Here is a 27,067-nt window from a genome sequence, read left to right on the forward strand (position 1 = left end):
TTTATAAAAAATAAAGTGACATACAAGTCAGGCTCGGATAAACACAGAGTAACCAGTGACACACTTGAAGTGCTCCCCTGCTACAAATTTACATGTAAAAAATTGATAGATAAATAAAAATCTCTTTATTTTTACACAATTTGAAATCACACAATTTATCAGTGAAATACTGTAATTTATAGATTCATTGTGCTATAACTTATTTTTTACTGATAAGTATGCTTACATTAACCCAGTGGCACTCATATTCTGGTTTATTTCAAGAAAAACATTTTGGCTAGTGGAAATTCGAATTGGCTGGTAACTTTAAAATCTGCCACAATCACCACAATCTCTCCAATCATGTGGGAAGCAAACACATTACTTACATACATACTAGGGCTGCACGATATGAGGAAAAGCTGCGATGTGCGATAACACTGTTCAATATTGCGATAACGATATGACCTGCGATAAATAAAAAAATGCTATAAACAAAAATATTAATGGGTAGGGGTGCTCCGATCCGGCTAAGCCCCGATCCGATTCCGATTCCTGGGGTCACGATCCGATTCCAGAATCGATTCTCGATTCCAACGATTCTCGATTCCAACGATTCTTGATTCCAGAATCTAGAATCGATTCTCAATTATGTAGTTTTATATTGCAATAACCCACAAAGGTAAATCTAAGACAAAAAATGACAAATGTATTAATGCTGAACTTCAAATTCAACTTCTGAAATATTACAGTGAGGGCCTAAATTCATTTTGCAATACGAGTGTGTTAATTTAAGCATATGTATCAGTAAGTGTCACGGGATTCTCAAAGCCTGTGTTGAGGGTCATACGAACAAAAATGCACTCTTGAAGCTAAAGAAAATCCAAAACCAACAAGTTAATTATTTACATTTTTACTTCAATGTAGAACAGTCATTTCTTACACATGAGATTACTTTTAGCCTTTTAGACATAACGATTATTGAAAGATATTCAATATTCCAGACTGAAATGTTATAACAGAAGTGTATTGGCCAGAATGACATGAACATTTGGACACTTATTCAGCCGGTATCTTGCATGTTGCTTTCATGTGCACTGTAAAAGATTTTTTTTTTTTTTTTTTTTTTTTGCGATAACACGTGACTTTTGCGATGTGTTCATCGCGCATTTTCATATCGCGATGACGATGAAAATACGATAAATCGTGCAGCCCTAATACATACACTTAGTTCTAACAGATGTACATTGCCTGTTTGTGTTTTGCAATGTGGTTATTGTTTTATTTATAATTAAATTTAAGATTGGGCCTTTATAACAATGTTTATTTGTATTATTTCAATTGTCACGGTCATGGATACATATTTGAGGTTTGTGTATTAATTGGGGGGAAAGGACCACTGGAACAAACGCCGCAAACATGATCTGGCTACTCTCCCTGTTTAGATGAGATCTCAGCAAGTTGGTATGAGAACTGGATCAAAGAACTGGAGCAAATTAGTTAATTAATTAAACATTTTTGCCATTTTGTGTGTGTGTGTGTGTGTGTGTGTGTGTGTGTGTGTGTGTGTGTGTTTGTGTGTGTGTGTGTGTGTGTGTGTGTGTGTGTGTGTGTGTGTGTGTGTGTGTGTGTGTGTGTGTGTGGCCTATAACATAATACAGATCCTTTCCAAAAAATTTGAATATCATGGAAAGTTCGTTTTTTCCCATAATTCCTTTCAAAAAGTGAAACTTTCATAGATTATAGATTCATTACACACAAAGTGAAATATTTCTTTATTTGTTTCATTTTTCATAATTTTGGCCTACAGCTCCAGAAAACCCCCAAAACAGTATTTCAAGAAATTAGAATAGTGTGAAGAAAATCAGCAGTTACTTCTCAGTTATGACTGACTCCAGCCTCAGTCCACTCCCTCTGAATCTCCGGCGAATTTTTTGATACCATGGTATTTCCATGATATTCAAAATTTTGGGAAAGTAGCTGTACATATCTGGGGTTCACATAATATGACCAAAGCTCCCACTGGCCACCAATCTAGACACACCAGGGGATTACATGCCATGACAAAAAGAACCAATCTATTTCCCCAAATAACTACCATAAGGCATAACATATATAGGCTGCACATATACAATAATAATACACACACTCATGATTACACACACACACACACACATACACTACACAATCAGGTAACTAACAATAATGTATTCTTACCTTTTCTTCCAGTTTAAAATTAAGCAAATATTCCCAGCTGCGCTTGTGAAGTTTAATTAGCCTATTGACCGTTCAGAAAGCGAGTTGGAGAACGGCGTGGCAATCAGCTCTAGTCTGCTTTTAATAGCATTATCATCGTCATTGACAATACGTTAGACCCGCTTAGTTAAGTTTTGATTCGTGTCTCTATCTCTTTCTCTCCCTGCATGCTGATATGCAGCCGTGGTAGACACACACTCCACCTGTTGAGACAAAGCTGCTGCTGACTGATCCAGGCACATGCTGCTGACTGATCCAGGCACATGCTGCTGGCTGATCCAGGCACATGCTGCTGACTGATCCAGGCACATGCTGCTGACTGATCCAGGCACATGCTGCTGGCTGATCCAGGCACATGCTGCTGACTGACCCAGGCACATGCTGCTGACTGATCCAGGCACATGCTGCTGGCTGACCCAGGCACATGCTGCTGACTGATCCAGGCACATGCTGCTGACTGATCCAGGCACATGCTGCTGGCTGACCCAGGCACATGCTGCTGACTGACCCAGGCACATGCTGCTGACTGAGCCAGGCACATGCTGCTGGCTGATCCAGGCACATGCTGCTGACTGATCCAGGCACATGCTGCTGGCTGACCCAGGCACATGCTGCTGACTGACCCAGGCACATGCTGCTGACTGACCCAGGCACATGCTGCTGACTGACCCAGGCACATGCTGCTGACTGACCCAGGCACATGCTGCGGACTGACCCAGGCACATGCATTGAGCGCGTCTGCGCATACATCCTTGTGAATTAGGCGTTTTTAATTCATTATAACTGTAGAAGTCTAGTATTTACCGGATAACGGAAACCCTGCTTGAGAAGTGTTGACGCCTTTTTTTTTATTGTCTGTGACCTTCTGCTAGTTCTCATCATATACATTCTTATTGTAACAGTAATTAACCTTCATCCATGTCTCAAACTATGCCGTGTTGTTGGGTTCGGGAAAGGTCCTTGAAAGTCCTTGAAAGGTCCTTAAATTTGATGTTGAGGAAGGTTTGGGAACCCTGAAATGTATTTTGATCTTTATGAAATAGCCTGGACGTAGACTGATGCATTCTGATGAGTCAGTGAACGAGTGAATGTTTGAAATGAACTGACTATTTGAATTGAACAATGTGTCACTTCAACTTGAACAACTTGTCGTCATCCTATTGATGTTTCCAAATGTGCTTTAATGGCTTTTTAGAAGTTGTGCTCAATGGCATGTGAGTTGATTTCTTCTGGGTGCCACCTTGCTGTTCAACTTTGTGACATGTTGCAACTTCAATTTAGGCAAGCTGCTATACTATTTCTCATTGAGTAGAAGAGAAATATTATCTATTGATTTTTACGAGTTTGTTCTACTAATATTGATTCTAATTTCAGAAATTAAGCTTGAGTGTTAGCCTCCCAAAAGTTTATTTTGAGGTGTGTGTGTGTGTGTGTGTGTACTTTTATAGTGGATTGTAAGCTGGTGGAAAGAGGGCAATATCTTGGTTCATATAAGCTGTGCTATTTTTAGATACTTTTAGCTGGGTTAGTTAAAACTCGATTTGCTTTCATTTAAATTGAGGCAGCATTGTTGTTCTGTTGAGTAACTGGTTTGGTTGGAAGTAGAGGTTAGATTCTCTGCCCGAGCCCGACCAGGCCCGCGGGCCGCAGCCAGGTCGGGACTCCACTTTCAATGCAAAACAAAGCCAAGTTGGCGCCGTATTATCGGGGGCTATTTTATCGGCTAAAATGTCATTATTGGAATAATAAATAATAACGCAAAATTGCCATATCCGATAAATATCGTGCATCCCTAGCCTATACTATTCAGTCACTGCTGTTACTATTCAGTGACCGTTATTGAATATGTTTGAATGCCTGTTTGACTTTTCAGAGTATGATCATTAGCAGCACTATTTGAAATAGCTCACCTGAAAGTTTGGGTGCAGAACTGTTTCTTAGCGTTGTCTGGCTGAGGATTCATTCATTATCTTACTCTTAATCTTATCATTGTCTTTTCCTCTGCTTCTTTTCAGCGGACACCAATCACCGCTTGAACCTGTTCTACCTTGCCAATGATGTGATTCAAAACTGCAAAAGAAAAAATGCCATTGTCTTTCGTCCAGCCTTTGCAGAAGTCCTTCCCGGTGCTGCCCAGCTGGTCAAGTGAGTGCTCACAGTGTCATTCAATTGCTTGAGTGTAGTTATGGCCCAATTCCACCGCAGCTAGTAGCGCGGTCCCGCTCCGCTCGACTCGATAAATGGTCTCATTCCACCACTAAAAACTATCCCAGCCCGGTTTGTATTGGGGTCGAGTCGTGCTACTTTTAGTACCTGCCTCGTCGTGGTTCTATTCTGTGAACCCGGGTTCATACGGTGACGTGAAAACATTGTTGACGACTGATTGGTCAGGCAGAATCGTGTTTACTCTGTCTACTGACTGTCAATGCAATGCTGGCGGCTGCATACCAGTTTAGTGGTCTTACCTTCTCTTCTGTTATGTATATTTCCATCAGTCTTTTGTGTTGCTGCCTTCGCCTCCGGTGAAATAAAATTGGGGGAGCTCAGGGAGCTCTGTAGCTGAGTGCAGGCTGCAGCGCTCCGCTAGGCCGCAGCGGGTGTTTGGTGAAGCCGCGGTCTTGCCTGGTGAGAGGCCGCGGGGTAGAGGCTTCACTCTGTTGCACCTCTCCCATCCCCGCACAGCGCAGCGCATGCCTGTGAGTTTGACTAACTACAAAGTGATATCCATTCTCTTGGCCGATTGTCACATTTGCCCATGTACACTGTAGGTCATTTAGAGGCACCAGTATTTCATAAACAGTTTAAAAGTTATGTGGATGGATTTAATTGTAACGTTATGTTATAGCCTACTTCGGCTATAAGCGAAGGACAGATATGCGGTCGCTATGACGACCAGCTGTGGGCGGGGGTGGGTGGGGGCAGATGATCCGCGGTGGAAGCAAAACGTCCATCGGGCCGATACGATTAGAGCCGAGTGGTGACGAGCTGTGCAGGGCAGTAAAATGTGGTGGAAATGAGCGATTAGAGATGTAACGGTATGAAAATTTCACATCACGATTATCGTGACCAAAATTATCACCGTTATCGTATTATCACGGTATTCATAAAAGATTTACGAAAATGTTCAAAAAGTACTGAGAGACTCACCGAAATAATTTTTATATTCATAGTTTTATATTGAAAACGCAGACCCAAATAGTATTGATACACTCACTGAAATCATTTCTCCAAGGCTGCACATTTTCATCTGGGAGACTGTTGCCAACTTAAGTTGATGATGGACAGTATTTACCATGTTTTTCAAAGCACTGTCATCACGGTACCACGGTAATTATGGTACCACGGTTTTAATGATAATGAAAATGGGAAACGGTACCGTTATAGTAAGGAATTTTATCACGGTTATCATTAAAACCGGTTATCGTTACATCCCTAAGTGTAGTATAGTGAGTGCTCACAGTAGGGCTGCACGATTATGGCAAAAATCATAATCACGATTATTTTGATTTGATTTGATTTGATTTTATTAGACAATATGCAATACATGAGACAAAATACTGCGGTGTCAGGGATAAAACGAAAAAGTCCAGGACTTATTTCCATCGTTGTCCCTGTTGTGTCGAGTGTCCCCTGTGGAGACAGGCATCTGTAAAGTGCAATACAAGTGATGAATACAACATTAAAAATGGGTTAGGGTTAGGGTTAAATGACAAAAAAAACATATACTATATCAATATCTAAAAGTGCTCAACTTCAGTCAGAGCGAAAACAATAAAAAACAGACAATAATATCAGCAAATCAACAACACATCACAATACATCACAATTATAAATGGCAGGTTATGCAGACAGGTTGCTAAAAAGCTGTTTCTTAACCTTTGTTTTAAAAGCCACCTTACTTTCTGTTTCTTTGATTGGGAGAGGCAGTTTGTTCCACTCCACAGCACCGGAATAGATAAAAGATACTCTACCTGTCAATGTCTTATGCTTGTGGAGGGCCACATTTCCTACACTTGGTATTGATATTGATATTGAGATCACGATTATTTAACACGATTACTCATTGACATTGAGAACATCATGAATTTATTGAACATTTACACTGCCTTTTTATTTAACATTGGATGTCTTTGGATTTTAGATATAATTGAAAATAAATAAGTGAAAATAAATAATAAAAGTGCAAAGATTTAGAAATAAAATAAAAACTAAAATAAATATACAGTATAGGCCTACTATGTTGCAGTGAACTGCCACAACCAACTGCAACTATTAATCTACATTCAATATGTTGGTAAACATCTGAACTAGTAGTCCTTAAACCTCAAAACTAACCAAATGAGAACGCTAGTAACGTTCGTTTACATTACATTAAATTACTCATTTGGCAGATGCTTTTATCCAAAGCGACTTACGTCGTTTAGGTTCATAATAGGCTATTGTTAATGTTTATCTGTGAGCTCGTTAGCTGTTGAATATACGGTCGCATTGTAAAGAGTGTCCTTAATCGATGACTGTATGCGGTGGCAGTAACTAGATGGGGCTTTGTCTTTTTGTTCGTTTAGCGTTTATTGCTTGGTCATAGACCACTTTGTGAGTGGATTTCAAGTGATTAAAGAAAGAGGGAGAGGTTGTGTTGCGAGGTGCAGCCACGACCGCGCATATCTTGCACTGTTTGTTCCAAGTCTGTGGCTGTGATTGACAGGTGGGTCAAAACTCGCATCGCAATTCCGTGCTGTATATTCGCATCGCTCTTGATGTGTGGACCTTTAAACTCGGCGAAACCATAGTGTTTCCACCCCACATACGTTGTTTTACCTCTCCTCTCGACCAGCGGCTCTCTTTCTGTGACTTCTCTCATCTTATTCTTGTGCTACCACGGAAATAAGCGGCGAGGAGAAACGTGCAGTGGCTCTCTGTTCACATGACAGTCATTCCCAACTCGAGCGGTGTGTGTGTGTTTTGGGCTTTGGGGGAGGGGCCGAGCACACCGCTGCAAAGGAAGGGGTGCGCTTGATTTACAACACAAGACAGAACGAGAGTGACAAGAGCCGCAAAATCGTTGTATGTCGATTATCTTGTTTTCATAATCGTGGACAGCCCAAATCGTAATCATGATTAAAATTCGATTAATCGCCCAGCCCTAGCTCACAGTGTCATTCATTTGCCTGAGTGTAGTATACTAAGTAATCGAAATCCCTCCAGGCCTGAACATTTTTCTAGGGGAAACGCTGTCAACTCTTGCCTTCAATACTTTCTGCAAGTAGGAAACAAGCTGTAGAGATTTCCGGAATAAGGAAATAAAAAAGTCTTGTGCCGTATAGACACTGAGCTTTCCCACTGGGTGTATGACGATGCCCACGAAAAGATGTAATTGTTGTTTGCAAACAGAAGTATCTTGAAACTAGTTTTCTTACAATACTACTGATATTTTAAAGTATTTAGTAGTATGATATTTTAGGGTCTGCTTTTCCCTGTCGTAAGCAGTAGCATGGGACAGGAGTGTACACATGCAGTTAAGCAACGTCAAACGTAATCGCCTGATGCCGGCAGCTTCGTCATCATTAGGGGACGGTTAAAAATTAAATTAAAATACCAATAACAGTTTGTCCAGAAGCTTAATGATACTCCGGTACAGTATTAATTTTGGCAGCTATTTTAGATTTAGTCTTAAGCCCAAAACGCACAGAGAGCTAAACTTGAAGCGCGTCAATATCTGCCCCTATAGCACACTGCAAGCATCAGATCTGAAATGTATACACCACAGAATGACAGAACATCAGTATTTTGGGGAAAAGGCCTCTAATTTATATGTAATCAGGCACAATTGTCAAGATAAAAAAAAAGTTGTTATACCGTAGTTTTGAGCCCCTGTCATTCAGAGGTTGTTGGATCCTACCTGTCTGCCATGCAGAGGGGGAGAAACAAAAAGGCAGCACTCCGGGAGAAAATTGATGGGTTTAGAACATTATTCTCACTTCAGACAGTCTTGCTATAGTGTAGCGTATTTTTACATGCTTGCTGTAAATAGGCCTACAGTGTAGGCCTATTTGAACTGCCGTGAGATTTGTTTGAGGAGCATAGCGAGACAGACTGGGATGGAAGTGGGCAGAGAGGGAGGGGGGGAGCTCAGAGCGCTTTGGTCGCTGCTGGAACTCATTTGACGCTCGAAAATCGAAACAGGTTCGGAGTACGGGCATCAAGGCAGTTTGACGAGCTTCAGACGCTCTTGGTGCGTGTTCGGCCATTTAAAACATTGGGTGGAGAGGGGGTACGGTGGTGCAGTGGTAAGCGCTGTCGCCTCACAGCTCGAAGGTCCTGGGTTCGATTCTCACCTGGGACGCTGTGAACGCTGAAGGAATGCGTGCCCGTCCGCATGTCCTGTTTCTGTGTGGAGTTTGCATCTTCTCCCCGTGCCTCCCGGGGGTTTCCTTCATATAGGAACCCCCTTCACCAAATCCTGGTTGCTAATGTGGTTCCTCCTCTGGTCGTTAAGGACGCCTGTTCAGAGGGAGGGGAACCGGTTGGAATAGCGTGAACCTCCCACGTGCTATGTCCTACCAGTGAAGCTTCCCCTGTCAGGTGAAAAGAAGCGGCTGGCTAACTGCCCATGTCTCGGAGGAAGCATGGAGCCAGATTCGGCTCTCCCCAGATCGGCAGAGGGTGGAGTAGCAACCAGGATAAATGAAAGTAAATTAGCACTAAGGGGGATAAAAATGGGATAAAAAAATCGGGGGGGGGGGGGGGGCAATGGGTGGAGGACTTCAAAACCCCAGTGTGTTTGGGGCTTTAGCCTTAGTCTTTGGATCAAAATGCTTACGGTATTAGTTTTAATCACATTTTTAGTCGATGTCGACTTTTAGACGACGAAAAGTCATTACATTTTATTCAACTTTTCATAATTACTTTTAGTCAAAATGTTTTCTCTTTAAACTAATTCAATTGGGCTACAGGTATTTGAAATTGAAATCAAGGTGACAGGTTGTATCAAGTCTTGAAATTCACTATTACGTCTGGCCCAGATTCCTTACCTTATTTGGATATCTCCAGCCTAGACTATATCCACTATAGAGTTTGAAGTTAAAAACTATGTGATAACACAATACAACTAGCCTATATATTAGGGGTGCAACGGATCACAAAACTCACGGATCGGATCTTGTCACCGTTTAGATGTCACGGATTGGATCATTTTTCGGATCAACAAAAAATAATTTAATTCATTTAAAAATGTGCTACTTTGACTTAAAAAAACATTCAAATAGGCTATGCAAACAGTGCAGATGTTCTCAGCATAGTGGTATACAAAGAAACAATAATATGAATTTAAATAAACAATTAAATGTAATACAAATTTACTCAAAAAAAATAAAGGTAAATAAACTCCATTAATAATACAATTATTTGCTACTTTGACTCTGATGCAGCTGCCTCTCCTATCCGTGTCCCGCCCACAGCACTATCTGATTGGTTACACGCCTATGCCACAGACAGGCAAAGAGACGGGTTCAGCCCTCAGCCCCGAGTATAAGAGGGAGGGAGCCCCGCGTACCACCAGTGGTACCCGTACCACAGGTTGAGAACACTGACCAGTATTCAAACGGAAACAGTGGTGCATTGAATCGTGGAGGGAACCGTTTTACAGTTTGAACACACCCTGGGAGTTGCTCACAGCGAGCGGAGCTGTCTCTGTCTGTGTTTTTCGAGGGGAAGGCAGACAGGCTGCAGGCAGCATGTCGCCGCGTAAGTTGCATAAACATCACAATATTGTGATCTATTTCAATGATGACAAGCATGCCCAGTTTCCCAGTTACACCACTGAAGATGCCTGAAGTCACAGCCAGGATGTCACTCAATTAAAGTGGAACTGAACCCGTTCGGCGCGTGGGTCGGAGTCTGTTTCAGACTGAAAACATGACTTGTCTGAGATGACAGGTTGAGAGGCGGGTCATAGTAGCATGTCGATGATTTGATTTGACAATTCTGGGGACTGGCTTTGGCATTGGCCAATCCTGGAGTCGGATTCAGCGTGTTGTCATGCTACACGAGTGGGATCCGCCGAGTACCAGGCAGCCAGCTACTTCTGTGTGGAACGAGCGGACAATCCGATGCATGGGTGCTGCCCGCCCGCCTGGAATCTCCGAGGGGAGACCCCTGACAACCAGCCTCTAAGGCGCGCGCCATTATCGCTATTGCGGTAAATACAATATTCCTGCAATGCGAGTTTTAACCAGCCAGTTACATTTATTTTCATTCTCAGACATTACCGTTTGATTTATTTAGTTCCATACAATTGGCCATGTTAGTAGTTAGTTTATGGGCTAGAGATTCTGTCAGATGACAGGCACTAGGCGCCATTTTCTCTTTCTTTGACAGATTTGATGTCGTGATATGATTGGTTGAAATGGGGTAGAAATTTGATAGTGCTAGGTGACGTCAGCAAACTGTAGATTACTGTTATGAATGAAATCTTGAAAAATGAACTTTTGATGTGAAAAAGTGTGAAAAACTAAAGAAATTCGATTTTTGTGATTTTTTTTGCATACATTATTAAATAGGTGCACTGCATACCCAGGTATTTGAACTAAAATAAAATAAGTCATTTTTGGGTTCAGCTCGACTTTAAATCAGTCGCTTGCTCTTTCCTCACCCCCTCCTTCCCGAACGTAACGTGACGCGTCTGTGTCGTTTCACTGCATTACTCTCTTGTCTGTATCTTTTCACTGCAACACTGCATGTAGATGTAGGTAACGTTAATTGTTACTTTCAAAAAGTAACAGCGGCAGTTAAACGGTATTTTGGGAGATAAGCATATCTTCCCAGCTCTATTGACATGTGTCCTGTGCTGTTGCTTTGCCTTGTCAGAGATGTGAAGGTCCGTAAGTCGGTGGAGAGGATCTTTTCTATCTGGGAGGAGAGGGGCGTGTACCCGGAGGAGCTCATTTCCCAGTTAAAAGTCAACCTGAGCAAAAAGGACAAGGAGAGAGAGCGAGAGAAGGAGAGGCAGAGGGAAAAAGAGAAGGAGAGGGAGAAGGAAAAAGAAAAAGAAAAGGAGACCCCACCTGCACCAGGTCAGTTTGTCACTTTCATTTTTTTTCCACTCTACTGTCTGAGGTTGTTTTATTAATCTAATCCTGAATTTAAATGATATTTTAACTAACTCATGGCATGTTACAAATTATTTACAAATGCATCCTTGAGTCTCTGTTATCTAATTCTTTACCTTTATTCTCCAGCCCCAGCCAACCCCAAAGCTGCCCTCAAGTCCAAGATAGTAGCTGAGTTTACAGTAAGTCTTAACACGTTGAGTGCCAATGACGAGATATCTCGGCTTACAGAATCCAACCGTTGAGTGCCAAAGACGAGATATCTCGGCTTAAAAATTTTTTTTTTTTTTTGACGGTGGGACATCGATCAACCCCTTTTACGTCTCCTATACCAATATTGGAGGAAGAGAATGTGTATAATCTATTTTACCGACCAGCTAAGTGGCGACAGTGCTCTCCCGACAGAGAGAAAGCCAACCAAAAACAGCCGCGGGAGCAAGCCATTCTCAAGGAAATGGCTGGGCGATTTTACAGTCATCAGTCACCAGACTCGCCCGAGAGCGGCCGCGCCAGCAGCAGCATACCGAGAGCGGAGAGCGGTGCTGGCGTGGGGGATTGCAAATTTGCATAATAGATTATGGGTGAAACACACTTTGAAACACCCGCAGAAAGGCCAGAATCGCACGCATTCCGAAAACCCAGAAACGAACGAGCCTCATTCTCATACTGTAGGCGAAAACGCTTTCACGCTGCTGCACACCGGCGCACAACGGTGTGGGGTTCCAAAAATAGACTGGGTCGGCAGCATAAAGCCTAGAATCGCACAAAGCTTCATCAAAGCTCTCAACCGAAAATCCAAGAAACGATTGAGTCCCATCCACAGTCCACACTCGCCACACTCGCCGACGAGGGGCCGCCAGAGAGGGAGGCTGCTCACTGCTCAGACAGGCAGGAGAAACTGGCTTGTGACAAACGCCACCAGACACGCCCACGGAGGGAGGAGTTTAAAGGAGAGGGTGTTCAGAACTATATTGTTCAGATGTCTGATCTCTCACTGATGCCAAAAATAAATGGTTAAAGTGACTGTTCTGCCTGTTTGATTGAATTTCACAAAACTGCGATTATCTCAGCTTCCTGTCTCAGACGCTCAAACCATGCTGTACTCAACGGCTAATATCTACATAACTACTAACTCTACAAACTAACTCTTTTAGACAGAGAAAGCACACATTCTATTAGTACTTTTGTGAACTTTGTGTTCACAAAGTCCAAGCAGAAAATTATCCTCGGCTCTTGTAAAATGAGACAGAATCCTCAAAAAACGGCTTGGCAGAAGCTACCTACAGTAAAAAAAAAATGGCTGGCAGTGAATGTGTTAATTAATTGGGAGTCTTAATTAATTGGGTCCTCATATACCTCGTTATGTTCAATAGACCATTTTCACGGGGGCCATTTTGTGTCGAAAAGGCAGGGTAAACAGGTGCAAGCAAAACAGTAATGGGGGTTTCTAACTTCCAATCATGGAAGTTGGAAACCCTCATAAGTGTTTTGCTTGCACCTGTGTTTACCCTGCCTTTTCGACACAAAATGGCCCCCATGAAAAGGGTATATTGTTTGTCAAGTAATGATGTAATACCCTGTCTTCTTTTCTCATTCACTCTGTTTCTCCACCCCTCTCCTAGCCCCAGTCATTCATAGAGCAGTTGTCGGGATACAAGCGAGCAGTTGAGGAAGAGGAGTTTCGAGAGAAGCAGCTGGCGGCTCTCAGGTTGGATGTCTGCAACACAGAGGCTCTCAAGAGACTCAAAGGTCAGATGTCATCACTGTGTCTTCATACATTCTTAATCGATCTACTTCTGTGAAGCCCTGGACGAAGCCCACACTTGGGCACCTGCTTCTTTTTCTTGCCCATGTTAATGGACTGGGGTGAACAACACACACCACTTGCAGAGGTAGCGATAGCTGATAGTTTCGACACATTTGTCCACATTCGCCTCAAAGTTGTAGACAGTATCAACAGTATCTACTGAAACATTATTTATTATTATTATAAAATTATCAAATAAAATAATGCAAGAAAGAAAATAAACAAATACACATGACTGCTTTAATGTACAAGAGAGTCTGAAGAAACTAAAGAAGATGGATGATAAGAGTTAGTCAGCATACACAACATTAAAACAGATAAGGCTGTGAAAGCTGTTGCCTTGGTTATTGGCGCACAGTGTAAATGTATGGTTTAATTGATTGGGGGAAAATGGGACATTTTACCTTTGTGTAGTGCATGTTTACTCTGTGTGTAGTGCATGTTTACTCTGTGTGTAGTAGTGCATGTTTACTCTGTGTGTAGTGCATGTTTACTCTGTGTGTAGTAGTGCATCTTTACTCTGTGTGTAGTGCATGTTTACTCTGTGTGTAGTGCATGTTTACTCTGTGTGTAGTGCATGTTTACTCTGTGTGTAGTGCATGTTTACTCTGTGTGTAGTGCATCTTTACTCTGTGTGTAGTGCATGTTTACTCTGTGTGTAGTGCATGTTTACTCTGTGTGTAGTGCATGTCTACTCTGTGTGTAGTGCATGTTTACTCTGTGTAGTGCATGTTTACACTGTGTAGTGCATCTTTACTTTGTGTGTAGTGCATGTTTACACTGTGTAGTGCATGTTTACTCTGTGTGTAGTGCATGTTTACTCTGTGTGTAGTGCATGTTTACTCTGTGTAGTGCATGTCTACTCTGTGTGTAGTGCATCTTTACTTTGTGTGTAGTGCATGTTTACACTGTGTAGTGCATGTTTACTCTGTGTGTAGTGCATGTTTACTCTGTGTGTAGTGCATGTTTACTCTGTGTGTAGTGCATGTTTACTCTGTGTGTAGTGCATGTTTACTCTGTGTAGTGCATGTCTACTCTGTGTGTAGTGCATCTTTACTTTGTGTGTAGTGCATGTTTACACTGTGTAGTGCATGTTTACTCTGTGTGTAGTGCATGTTTACTCTGTGTGTAGTGCATGTTTACTCTGTGTGTAGTGCATGTTTACTCTGTGTGTAGTGCATGTTTACTCTGTGTGTAGTGCATGTTTACTCTGTGTGTAGTGCATGTTTATTCTGGGGAGGATATGCTGCACCACACCTAGAAAAGAAAACGCTCCTAGTCCTGGGCTTTCTTAGCCTGGTAGGGCTGCTATGATTTGTGATCAAATCGTAAATTGACAATTGATGGGAGTGATCGCCAATTGGCTTTTCTACAGCGATATTTAAGGCGATTTGAACTAATTCTCTATCATAAGACATTATAAAAAAATCTCTAGAACCTGCGCCCTACTGTACAATTAAGATATGTTTCTGGCAGAGCTGTTAATCAGAGTGAGTGAGGGGGGAAAGCCGTGCTTCACGTTCCAGCAGTATTGTTGATGTGTAAGCTATTTTATTCAGGTTCCTCATAGTTAAGGCTATGAGTTATTTATGTTTATTTTGCACTGCAGGCCTTTATTTTTAAGGCTAGAGACGGAAGTGGTTGTGTTATTTGCCGCGCTCTGGGTGACGCGAGGTTAGATCTCCTTCCAACTTTTCTCCAACCTCCGTGGTGTTACTTTCTATGATGAAGAGTCACAGTGCAACAGTTACTTTACCTTACAGCCGGTGTTAAATCATGCAAAATGAACATGGAAAAGTAGGAGTTCAGCAAGAGGGAGGCCAATGGAGGGAGGCGGCTTCAGAACGCATGGGGTCGGTCTCGAGTCTTTTCTCATATAAATACATAATCTACATTTATTCTTCTTCTACAGGCTGCATTCAATAATATATTATGGTCGATTGTTTTCCCCCTTGAAATTACCAATGTCATTCAATAGGAATAGGTCTCTTTATCAAAAAATAATGATAATAAAAATAAAATAATAAAATAAAAATGTCGGCTAATTAATATATTATGGTGATCTGATCGTCTATCGCCAATCTCTAATGGCCACGATTGGACGATGAAAATAGGGACGATTGAGCAGCCCTACCAGCTGGTCACGTGAACTCACATTTAATTAGGTTCTGCGAGACCGTCTGGCCTCAAGCCCTGGGAGGGCTTTAGCAGAAACTGCAAAGCGGACGAGCCAATCAGTGACTGCGCTCAGTGCCCTGTGATGGACAGCGCAAGTTGGCCAATCGGGGACGGACTGACGTAGTTGATGATACGCTGTAGCAAACATGGCAGCTTCACTAGCAGTAATGTTAACGTTAGCATAAACACAGCCATAAGTGAAGTTATTGCAGAAATCGACTCAATTCAACAATTAAACAAGAGTAAGAGTATGCACTTGCGGCGTTTCCCAGCGGATAAGGCGTTTTCGCTATTCTTCCGACTGCCTGGATTTGGCAAAAATCATTTACAGCAGATTCAGCCATAATGCTACTTCGCTAGCTTGCTAATGTTGCTACATGCTAAAGTGGCTGGCTCTGCACTGAACAGCGCACTGCGATGACGTCACTTGTTTTGTTACGCTGATTGGCTGAAGGCGTTTTGCTGTCAACGCAACTCCTCCCGCCCATGCTCCCGCCCCTGCAAGCACGTGGTGAAAGCTTCAGGCCAGACGGTCCCGCAGAACGAAATTAGGGCTGCACGATTCTGAAAAGAATGACGATCACAATTTTCTTTCTCTGAATTGAGATCACGATTCTCTCACGATTTTTTCAGCGTTTATTGCACTCATTTACCTGACATGAAAAACAAAACAAAAACATATTTTAATTAATTATTGGCATCATCATCTACTTTTTTTATTATTCTATTTTATTATTGAAACATATTGATGTAAATAGATTATTCATGTTATTCTTACTGCTATTATTATTATTATTATTATTATTATTATTATTATTATTATTATTATTATACTAATTTCGCAAAATGACATGGAGGAAGAGTATCTGTACCTGTGTGAATAATAAGTGTGATCTTCAGAAACAGTCTGTGCACGAGTTTTCATGGTGAAGTCACTCTCGATCAAATGGATCCTCCCCGCAATTCTGTCTCCACGTTTGTTCGCTGCTGACCAGGTGATGCAACCTTTGAAGTTGCGAGAGGGCGAGTAGCGCTTCGGCTTCCTTCTAAATCCCTCATTTTGCAGCGCGCAGATATCAACACAAAGTAGGCTATCGGGGCTGAGAAATGAAATGCAGAAAGTTTGGTGATTCTACTCTAGCCTCAACGCGAGACTCATCATTCATTCTTCCTTCCTTCTTCCTCTGGGATTAGCGAGCCCTTATCACACTGCAAGATCGGCTAAAAAGTGGCTGCACGCAACATACACGTTATCAATCACAATAATACTGTACCCACCTCCGACACAATGTTGTTATCCAAGATTTGGGTCCCATGGTATTCCCAAATATTGCGTAGTTTCCAATACCAAGCCCTTATTCACATGCCGGAGCCGATGCTCAAAATTGTAAACTGCAGCAGCTGTTTGAGCTAAAAACCTCTGCACTGGCATGAGAATAAGGGCTCGGTATTGGACACTACGCAATATTTGGGAATACCATGGCACTCAACCGAATGAAAATGCGGCAGAATCTACGTCATTTACAAATGAGATCGGCGCTTTCTGTGAATCGAGATCGCGATTTTATTTCCATTAATCGTGCAGCCCTAAATGAAATGAAATGCGAGTTCACGTGACCAACCGGCTGGTTTACCAGGCTAGGGCTTTCTGGCCTGCTGCAACTCATGCACCACACGTCCATTCTGAGTCTGGTGTGTTGGGGAATATGTCTTAAAATAGTATCTAAACTCAAAGCCTTAAAATGATCTTGAATAGAGTTAAATGCAAGATTTGGGGCCATATCTTATGCCCAAGTCTTAGTCCAAGGGCAAATATTTGCTAGTTTCTAGCACTTTATTTTTAATTTACCACTGGGTCACTCAGTACATCAGCGACCCAGTGGTAATTAAAACTAAAGAAAAAAATTACATTTTCACTGCTAGAAACAAGCAAAGATTTGCCCTTGCACTAAGACTTGGGTGTAAGATATGTTCATGTTCACATTTATTTTATTTGTATGTCTACTCATTCTGACATTGAAAATGAAAATGTGTTAAACTGAACTTGATGAAACTTGCAGTGTGCTTATCTGTTGCCCTCTCCATCTGTCTGGTTCCTAAAACCATATCTCAAACCTCCAAATCTCCAGACAAGGCCGGAGGGAACAAGTTTGCCAAGGACTACGAGGATGGAAGTCTGAAGCTGCAGGAGTTCGTCAGCTTCCTTGAGGATGAGATGAAAACGGGGCCCCCTCTGCTGGAGGACATGGGAAACGCAGACATTTTCTATGAAACGCAGTACAAGGAGGTCAAGATTGTGGCCAATGTGAGTGTTACGACAAATTATTTCATCACATTTCCTGCCTCTGATTAGAAGATTTTGTTTCTGTGTACATAATTACCAATAATGGATTAGACATTTATTTCTGTGTTGCTACTATATGAAATGTTTTCACATTTGAAAGAATATCAATTGGAAAAATGATAACCCAAAAGTCCTAAGATAAGATTGTACCCATGTTGCTCTGCAACGGTGAACGTAGGTGGCTTAACCCTATAAAACATCCAAAATGGGCGCCCGGGTAGTGCAGCGGTAGATTCCCTGCCTACCAACATGAGGGTCGCAGGTTTGTGCCCCGTGTTGCCTGCGGCTTTGTCGGGCATCCATACAGGCACTATTGGTCATGTCTGTGGATGGGAAGCCAGATTATGGGTATGTATCCTGGTCGTTGCACTAGCGCATGTTCGGGGGGGGAGGGGAACTGGGGGGAATCGCGTGGTCCTCCCATGCGCTATGTCCTGCCGGTAAAACTCCTTGCCGTCATGTGAAAAGAAGCGGCTGGCGACTCTCCCCAGATCCTCAGAGGGGGTGGAACAACGACCGGGACAGCTTGGCAAGGGGAATTCACCCTTCGCTAAGTCCTGCCCCCCTTGCTTACTGTTGCTATGGAAGGCAAGCCACACGTAAAAATGCCGTTCACAACGATATGAGTGAGAGACATTCCCTAGTAAATAACGGCCAATTTCTGGAGTAACAGCTCCCAAATATGGGACAGAAGTAGACAGAAAGGAGTACAATATGCTTGTGAGAGCTACAGTACACACAATATCATTTGTTGGCTAGTACTGTGAATGAAGAGATCATTAAAGTTGAAGGAAAAGCTCACTGGTCCCAATGCAAGATAGCTACAAGATACAAGATGTTTATCATCACTCTCGATGTACAAGTACACACCTGTGAAATTCTTGAGCTGTGTTGTGTTCCTTTACATATCGTCATCATCGTCATTGCTTCATCATCATCATCAACAACAACATCTGATTTATCCGTAGCCAGACATATTGTTGTGTCAAGTGTCATACGGGGGAAATTATCTGATGACCTGCTCTTTGCAGCTCTGTATTGATTAGCTAATGTTTCTGTGGCATGTTGATTAACGTTATGATTTCATTCCTTTTGGAACAAATGCTGGTTTAACAGATGAAATCTAACTGAAGCATAGGATAGCATTTACTGCGCAGCCCGGCTATAACTAACGTTGGTCCGGCTGCCTGCTCTCTTTTTTATCCTTACAACAGCTCACGCTTATGAGGAGAGGAGCTTTGTGAACAATATCCCCACAGTCAAAGCACTTCACTGAGATATCCATATCAAAACTCTCTTCATGCTTTACACCCAAATAAAACCTCCGGTGTCTGTTTGTGTGACTCCTGTGTGACCCCAATGGCTAACGGCTAACGTTAGCTGATGGGAGTTGTAACGTTAAACACATCTCCTGGCATACACGGGCATTAGACAAGCTGGTAAGTTCTGAAAATATGTCTATTGCGTTATTCCAGCTAATGTTATCGTTATCAGTAAAGTTATGCAGAATGTGAAAGACTAGTGCTTGCAAGCTAACAGACTGTTTTACTGCATTAGACATTGGTATGAACAGGCGTTTAGCTTGAACATGCTGTTAGCTTGCACGCGTTAAAACCGATTGCATTAGCTGGAGTAATAAAACACATTTTCTGAACTTATTACCACTTCAGTCCTACGGAGTTGCAAGTCCCATTATGCACAACTCTTTGGCATTGTTCCTTCTGACAGACTAGTTACAGACTAGTGCTTCTGTTCTGACTAGTAGCTTGCCCGAACTGCCCTGCCTAGCAACGGTTGCTAACGTAGGATTGGACAGTGGCCGTTCTAGGGCGGGACTTAGCGAAGGGTGAATTGGCTAAGAACTAAGTACAATTCTGGAGAAATGGGGGGGGGCAACAGAATGTCAGACATGAGTGGGATGGATCATCTTTCTCACCATCATATCTCATTTACTCCTGTTTCTTTTTTCCTCTCCTGCCAACCTGCTCAGGCATACAATGCTTTTGCCAACCGTGTTGCCAGTCTTAAAAGAAAATTGGATGCCCTCAAGTCATCTCTCCCTGGGCCTGAGGACTCTCCCATCCCCTCGCCCTCAGAGGATGCCCCCTCCCCCACAGGGTCTGTCTCACCCTACCTGGGGATGGGAGCTAGCAGGGCCCAGCTGGACCCTGAACTAGATGGCAAGGCCATGGATGAAGGAGAAGCAGCCAGGGACAGCAGAGATGCAGAGGACATGGATATGTCTGATGAGGAGGCTAGCAATGCCAAGATCCAGGGTTAGTGGTTACAAAATGGTTTTAATTGTTCATTTGGCTCTTGGGTTGCTTTTATTGGCTTGCATTGGAGTGAGTATAGTGTTCTGTGTCTAGATCCATACTGGTTTGTGTAGCTGTAGTGTTTGTGATTCAGAATTGAAAGTTAATCAACCTTACAAACCTTTCCCACCAGTAGATGACAAGAAAGACAAGGTGTCCCCTGCTGTTTCCAAGGCAACAAAGTTGGGTGTGTTGTCAAAGCTGACACTTCCAACTACACCTGCCAGAGCATCTAAGACCAATGCCACCCCCCCGGCCACAACCACCCCAGTGACTCCCACCTCCATCACTGCGCAGAGTGCTCCTGCCCCCCCTCTGGGAGTCAACCTGGCTAACGTGGACCTGGGAAAAATCAGCTCCATCCTCAGCTCCATCACATCTGCCATGAAGAATACAGGTGGGTTTGGGGGGCTGAGAGAGGACGGCGAGATATTGGTCAGGGCTTGTAACTAACAGCATCCTGGCAGGGGTTTAAACATGTGTTTGGGATAGTTAAAGTAATCATCTCAAAGATTTTCATGTAAATAGATATGATCTATTATCTATCTCATTGGTTCTCAAACTGTGGTCCACGGACTACTGCTGGTCTGCAGGGCTCCGCCTGGTGGTCCACCAGAGAATTGCACCCCCCCCCCCCCCCCCCCCCCACACACACACACACACACACACCGTTTTACAAACACACACACAAACCGCTGTAGGGGGCTCAGTTTTAAAGCCAAAGTGAAGTTTCTAGTATCATAATTATGAAACTAGAAGACCTATGCCCTAAGGCATTGATTGGTACCAACCATGTCTTGCTAGCTTGTCAGGAAGGTGGCCAAATAACACTCCAAAGTTAGGCTAAATTTTGGCAAGGGGAAACATTTTCAAAGGGGTTCGCTTTTTCGCGTGCGTGCGTGTGTGTGTGTCCATTTTGAACCAGAAGCCTTATGTTGGTATTTATCCTACCTTTCTGATGCTATTGCATGATTAAATCAGCTAATTTAATTTTATGTGGGAAAACATTTTGGTATAGAGAGCCCAAGTAGACTAAATATGAATGGTGGTGGTGAACGGCGTCGGCGAGAGACGATACTTTTTTGGTTTGGTACATAGTGGTACTTGGTCAGAAAAGTTCGGGTCTATCTGATAGTGAGTTAACACAATGGTGATTGAGCCTCTGGCCCATTGATGGAAGCCTTTGCATTTTCACTATTACAGCATTTATGACATTGATGTCTGTGGTGACACAGGGTGGGCGGAGCTAACACAATAGACTCACACTGCAGGTTAATCTGTGAAGTAGCATAACAAGTGACTTTTTTCCTGTCTCTGCTAGCATTACGGCCGGGTGGCTACTATGATGCAACAGTTTGGATCTCACCCGCAATTACCACTCATCCCCAGGTGTCACCCAGGAGAACAAAAGTGAAATCTTAAAGATTATCACTTTAAAGTATTTTTGAGATAAATAATAATAATAATAAAAATAAAAATAAATCACTGATTTCAGCTTGGCCAGGAAAAGTTTGATGTTAATTTCTGACACAATGAACATCATTTTTTCCACAGTTTTTGATGGTTAGATGGTACAAAGCTTGTAGGACTGAGTGAGAGCATAACCTTCTGTGTAATTATGCCATCCTCTGCATGCCAATATTTTCACAAATATCCAGTGTTGGCACCCAGCAACAATGGAATATTTGACACAATGTATATAATGTTAGTTATATGTGAATCCCTTTGCTTGTCTAAGGGACGGTGTAAGAATACTATACAATTGCATATAACTTAGAATGCCTCTGAATACTTGCGTGGTTTATCCAGGATTATTTGACTCTATTCTATCTTGAAATGGCTTAATTTATTATAATTAAATGTCATGTTTCCTTTTTTTACGAGCTATTAACAAACTCTGCACATCATACAATTTCTAGTGATTGAGTTTTTTTTTTTTTATCATAGGCCATGAATGCATATATAACTACATGACTGGATATACAGCTACATTAACATGTGAAGTGTGAGATGGAATACTGTGCAGGCCTATTTCTAATCCTTTTATGAGTGGCTATTCTTACCAGTTGGCCTGTCCAATTGGTTCAGTCATGTGGGAGGGTACATGCACATACCATTCACTGCACTTTAGATTTAGATGACTGAAACACTCTGGGAAATTTCTGCCACGATTTGGCACAGATCGTGGTCATTTTTTAGACGGTTGGAGTCATGTTTGGGAAAAGGCAGTTCAGAGCCCTGATTTCTGTGTAAGCAGAATTATGCAGGAATAGTGTAGTATGGTGACAGGTAAGTTTTTATATTTTTCAATACATATTGAGTTATTTATGAAAATTGAGCTGTGGCTTTGACCCCTCCTGTCTGTGTGTCCTTGTCTGCCTCTCAGCAGCTAGCCCTTCTCGGCCATCTCCCGGCACACCCACCACCCCCTCTGGCCAATCGACCGCCTCCAAAGCTGCGCCTCCAAGCCCAGCCCTGGCCAGCATCCTGTCACGAGTTGACATCACACCTGAAGGCATACTCAATGCTCTATCTAAGACAAACACACCAGGTGAGACACACACAAACACACGCATATTTGTCATTGTTCATGTTTAGAGAAGACATGTCATTTGTTCAATTACTAATTGACTTGTTTAACTGCACCCTTCCATCTCTCTCTTGGCCCAGGTTTGTCCTCTCTGCTGCAAAGTGTGTCAAACTCCTCTGCACCTCCCACCCGAACATCCCCAAATTCACCAGCAGCGAAGCCCCCACTCACCCCGACCACCCCCAAAACCAAACCCACCCTAGGGATCAGTCTCAAACGAGACCCGCCTGGGAGAACCAGAGATTGGGAGAAAGAGAGAGAGTCGTCTCCTCCTCCTCCTCCGCCCCCTCCTCGCCCCTCAGCTCCCTCTGCCTCTCCCCCCAGCCTAGAATCCAAAATCAACAGTTTCTTGCAGGGAAACCCAGGGTTCAGTCTAGGTCTAGGTGATGGCAGCCCCCTAGGGGGCGACGGGGTGGATGGGACCCCAGTGAGAGATGAGGCTGCAGGCACCCCCACCCAGGACGAGATCATGGACACACCCGGGAGTGTGACAGACTCGCTGGGGTCATCCGGAGGTCATAACCTCTCACCAACAGCCTACCGCAGTGACCCCTGGGATGCCGTCATCACGCCAACCGGAAGCAGCAACGACGGAGACTTTGTGGGCTCCTCTTCCCGCTATGGAGCTGGGAAAAAGAGTGCAGCCAAACTGAAGGAGGAAGAAGCAAAGAAGCAGGCTGCTGTTGCCTCTTCTCCCCTTGCTGAGATGATGAAGGCTAAGAAAGATGGACAGAGCAGCCATTCGAAGATGATGGGAAACAGCAGAGCAGTGGGGGAAAGGAGGGCGTCTGCAGGCTCTCGTAAGACCAGCACTGGCTCAGATGAGGGCGGAAGGAGGGAGGACAAGGGGAAAAGCCGGGGGGATCGATCTCCGGGGAGGGAGGGGGGGGAGGGCCAGTACCATCGTATTGAGACGCTCGTGTCGCCCTGCACTGAAGGAGCACCCATCCAAACTCTATGCTACTCCAACCGGCCACTTGCCGGAGAGCGCATCCAGACCGTAGAGAGCATCCGTGTGATTGGCCGAGGCTTGCGGCGAGGGGGAGGGTCCGGCGGCCGGCCGGGGGGTGCCATGTGGTATGAAGAGGAGGAATACATGGAAGCCCAGCCTCCCTCTCCCCGCGCCATCCCCCCACCTCTTAACATGGGTCAGGCAGGCTCCGAGGACATGACTCCCTCCATGCCACCGCCCCCTCCCCCTCACCTCCTCCCCCCACATCTTCATCCTCCCCCTCCATCCCCCCCGTCCCACCCTCATGCACATCCTCCTCCCCAAGCTCCGTTCCAGATGCCCTACCATCCAGAGAACCTCCAGACCCCTCCTCCATCACATCTCCACCAGCACCCCCCTCCTCCTTTCTTCGGCACCGCTCCGCCACTCCCTCGCCCCCCTCCCCCTCCCATGCAGCAGCGCCCCACCCTTCTGCCTAACTTCTCCGGCATGCCCTCTGCAGTCATGGTCGGGGGAGTGATGGTGCCTGTTGACCGTCCCTTACCTCACCCTCACCCTCACCCAGGCAGACCCGACGGAGCGGAGCGCGGGGGAGTCGGAATGGGACCCAGACCCCTCATGACGTCGTTACTCGGCGAGCCCCCTAAGCTCCCCCGTCCCGGCACAGTTAAAGAGCCTTTTGTCCCCCGTCACGCACCCCCTCTACACCGCCCGGGTACCCCCGGTGCTCCTCCTCCCTTACTAGGCAGAGTGAAGGAGCCTCTAAACCGGCCTCCTCCGTCCCCCTCTCCCACTCCCCCATCCTCCTCCACCTCTCCCTCTACTACTCCTTCTTCTCCTGCGGTCGACAGCGCCCCTCCTCGCCTCTCTGCCCCAAATCAGTCCCCCGCCCCTGCTCTCCAGAAGCCCCCACCCAGTCCCCCAGCTCAACCCCATAACCAAACCACTAACCCCCACCGTCCCTCAAACTCTGCCCCCCTGCTGCGCTTCCCTAGCCCTCGGCCCCCTATCCTCTCTGTCCCCATCCCACAGAGACCTCTGCTGCAAGGCCGAGACCACGCTCCTCACTTCAACCAAGACCTCTCCATACGGGGGTATCATGGTGGCAAGCGTACCGGTCCTCGATTAAGAGGTGGTCCCTTCCAGAAGAGACCCTTCCTACCCCGTCGCTACTGAAGTGGTCGTCTCCGACGTGCTGAATGAGAAACGCAAGCCACACGTCTAGCTAAACCCAACACTGAGAGTGTGTTAGCCCTGCTGGTATGAGCCCAGTTATCTTCACTATGTTAATCTAGCTTGAATTAAAAACTCATTTTTTGTGTAAATAGCTGATTAAAATATTCACGCAAACTAGGTAGACAGCCAGTCATCTTACACTGTACAGTACAGTTTATCAGTTACGTAGTCCAGAGTGTTGTGTAACCAACCTAACTTTACTCCTTTCTTCCATCGCTTGACACACAGGAGATAAAGGTTTCGGTGGCTCTTCCATAGTCTAGGAGGAAAACACAGAAATGGTTCAGGCAGAAAAGAAACTACAGGTGTTCATTCTAGTTCAAGCCTTTTCACTTTGCCTTCCCACGTGATTGCTGTGAAACATGTCCTGAGAGAGAGAGAGAGGTGTGGGTCCGGTGGGATAGAGGGGAAAGAAATGTATATACTGTTGATTGAAGATGTGATGAAACTGGTCTAATTCCAAAGTAATCTCTTCTTCCCTGAGTGTATGGTTGTGTGCTGTGTGCCCTGAAATACCATTTCCTTTGTAGTGGATATAGTCTAGCAAAAGACAGGCTTATTTTAAAGTGGTGAGATTTCTTTTGCAGCAGATTTTGAGGTTAACCCCGTTTCCGTTCCTATCTCCAAAGTATTATCCTCTTGTAAATACTTTCCTCTCTTTCTAGAAATCTCCACCCTTCCATCCCTCCCATTGTATATTTCTAAGCTTGTAAATGTAAAGACTGAAGGTGATGATGCACACAACTATTTCTCTTCAAGCTCTTTGTTTTGTGAATGAAGACGATGATCATCACTCACCCCACCCCGTCTTTATTGTGATCGAGGCCTTGGGTAAGGTTTAGTCCCAGAAGCATTTTTCTGCAGTAGCTATCGCACCGGTCTGCCCTCTTGAAACTACAAGTCAAGAGGAGGAGAATGAAGAGAAGTATGTGTTGTAGTCTCCCAACACTACACATGTGTCTATGTGCGCGCCTAAAGTTAGATGGAGTCATGAAGATACTCAGTAGTTTATGGCGGGGGCGGTCATTTCAGTTTGAACCGCACCCTTGCTAGGCTTCTACATGTACTGACTTGAATAAAATCCAGAGTTACAACTCAACTGGGGGGGAGGTACTTTATTTGGTCACAGATTATCCCTTAAATTGCGCTGTTCAATTTATCTTTTTTTTTTTTTCCTTTTCAGGGTTTTTTTTTTACCACAGCTGCTGTCATTTTTCCTTAACGCATTACACTTTCTTTTTTCTTTTTTTTACTTTTTTGTGCTGCATTTTTCTACCAGATAGAATTGGTCATTCTCCATGTACAGTTTCAGCCACATCAGATGCTTTCACGGGACAATGGTGTGAGCTACATAGGATTGTTGTGAAAATGTCATTTAAATACTCCCAATTTTACCTCCCCATTTTTTTTTTTTCGTTCTATATAATTTCTTTGTTCATTTCATGCTTTTGCGCCCGCGCCCCTGTCCTTTCCTTGTGCCCCACATTGCTCTGTCCAGATACACTTCAGTCTTCACCTCTCAGCACTTGTGAAAACTGAGAAGATAAGTTGAAGCACAATGGTAATATGACTTGTTGCCATAATGCTTGTATCTGTCCAAACCTTTGCAATGTGCTCAAATAACAACAGTTACAAGTTGGGTGTTGCTGGTCAGAGCCTCCAGTCTGCTGTCTTTCGCCATGTTATGTGTCTTCTGTCTTCGCCAGTTCTTTACAAATTGAGTTGAAAATGCCGATCAAGTGGTATTGAGTATCTGGAAACATTGCTATGTGACATTTGTGAACAGATGGCTTACATTGTAAAAATGTAAGAACAAATAAGATCAAACTAATTTCTCGCTTTAATGTTGGCATGGCATCAGAATCCAGTTTTTCTGAATATTTGATGCAAATATATGTCTTTCTGTAAAAAATATGCATCTATAATTTTAGTTTATCTGCAGTCAAACGTAGGAACAGCTAATGATCAACCAAATCAGTTTGATATGTTCACATTGCACAGAAAAAAAGCTAGAATAATTGTAGACTTCTCCATAACACTTGTCAGATGCCCAGTCAAAGATACATTTCTTTTGAGGTGTTACTTGTACTCTTGAGCGCAAGATAACTTTGCTTGACAACTTGAGTTTGAAAATGCTGAAGATGTGAGAAAGCTCATGGCCTGTGTAAATTATTTTCATAAGCTGCATTGCTATTACTGCTATCCTCATTAATGATGCTACAGTATATTACCGGTCTTTGAGTGTCCAATCCTTTCAGGTGTGATCTCTCTGGAAGCGCAGCACACATTCTGCAGTTTATTTT

At 43.8% G+C, this 27,067-nt stretch overlaps 1 protein-coding gene across 1 annotated transcript in view; it reads left to right on the forward strand.

Moving 5' to 3' along the window:
• The window catches only part of rprd2b (regulation of nuclear pre-mRNA domain containing 2b), a gene marked incomplete at its 5' end in the record, with an annotated part of 44,103 nt that extends 18,240 nt beyond the window's left edge, over positions 1 to 25,863 (forward strand). Inside the window, 9 exons of the mRNA XM_083633285.1 lie at positions 4,251 to 4,380; positions 11,101 to 11,306; positions 11,472 to 11,524; positions 12,965 to 13,091; positions 17,457 to 17,632; positions 19,662 to 19,947; positions 20,123 to 20,383; positions 22,373 to 22,537; positions 22,657 to 25,863. Coding sequence (XP_083489411.1) covers positions 4,251 to 4,380; positions 11,101 to 11,306; positions 11,472 to 11,524; positions 12,965 to 13,091; positions 17,457 to 17,632; positions 19,662 to 19,947; positions 20,123 to 20,383; positions 22,373 to 22,537; positions 22,657 to 24,704 — 3,452 coding nt within the window. The 3' untranslated portion in view covers positions 24,705 to 25,863. The remainder of the gene's footprint in view (positions 1 to 4,250; positions 4,381 to 11,100; positions 11,307 to 11,471; positions 11,525 to 12,964; positions 13,092 to 17,456; positions 17,633 to 19,661; positions 19,948 to 20,122; positions 20,384 to 22,372; positions 22,538 to 22,656) is intronic.
• Positions 25,864 to 27,067: the final 1,204 nt, after the last annotated feature.

Source organism: Poromitra crassiceps (assembly GCF_964638095.1).
Source record: "Poromitra crassiceps genome assembly, chromosome: 1".
Taxonomy (NCBI): Eukaryota; Metazoa; Chordata; class Actinopteri; order Beryciformes; family Melamphaidae; genus Poromitra; species Poromitra crassiceps.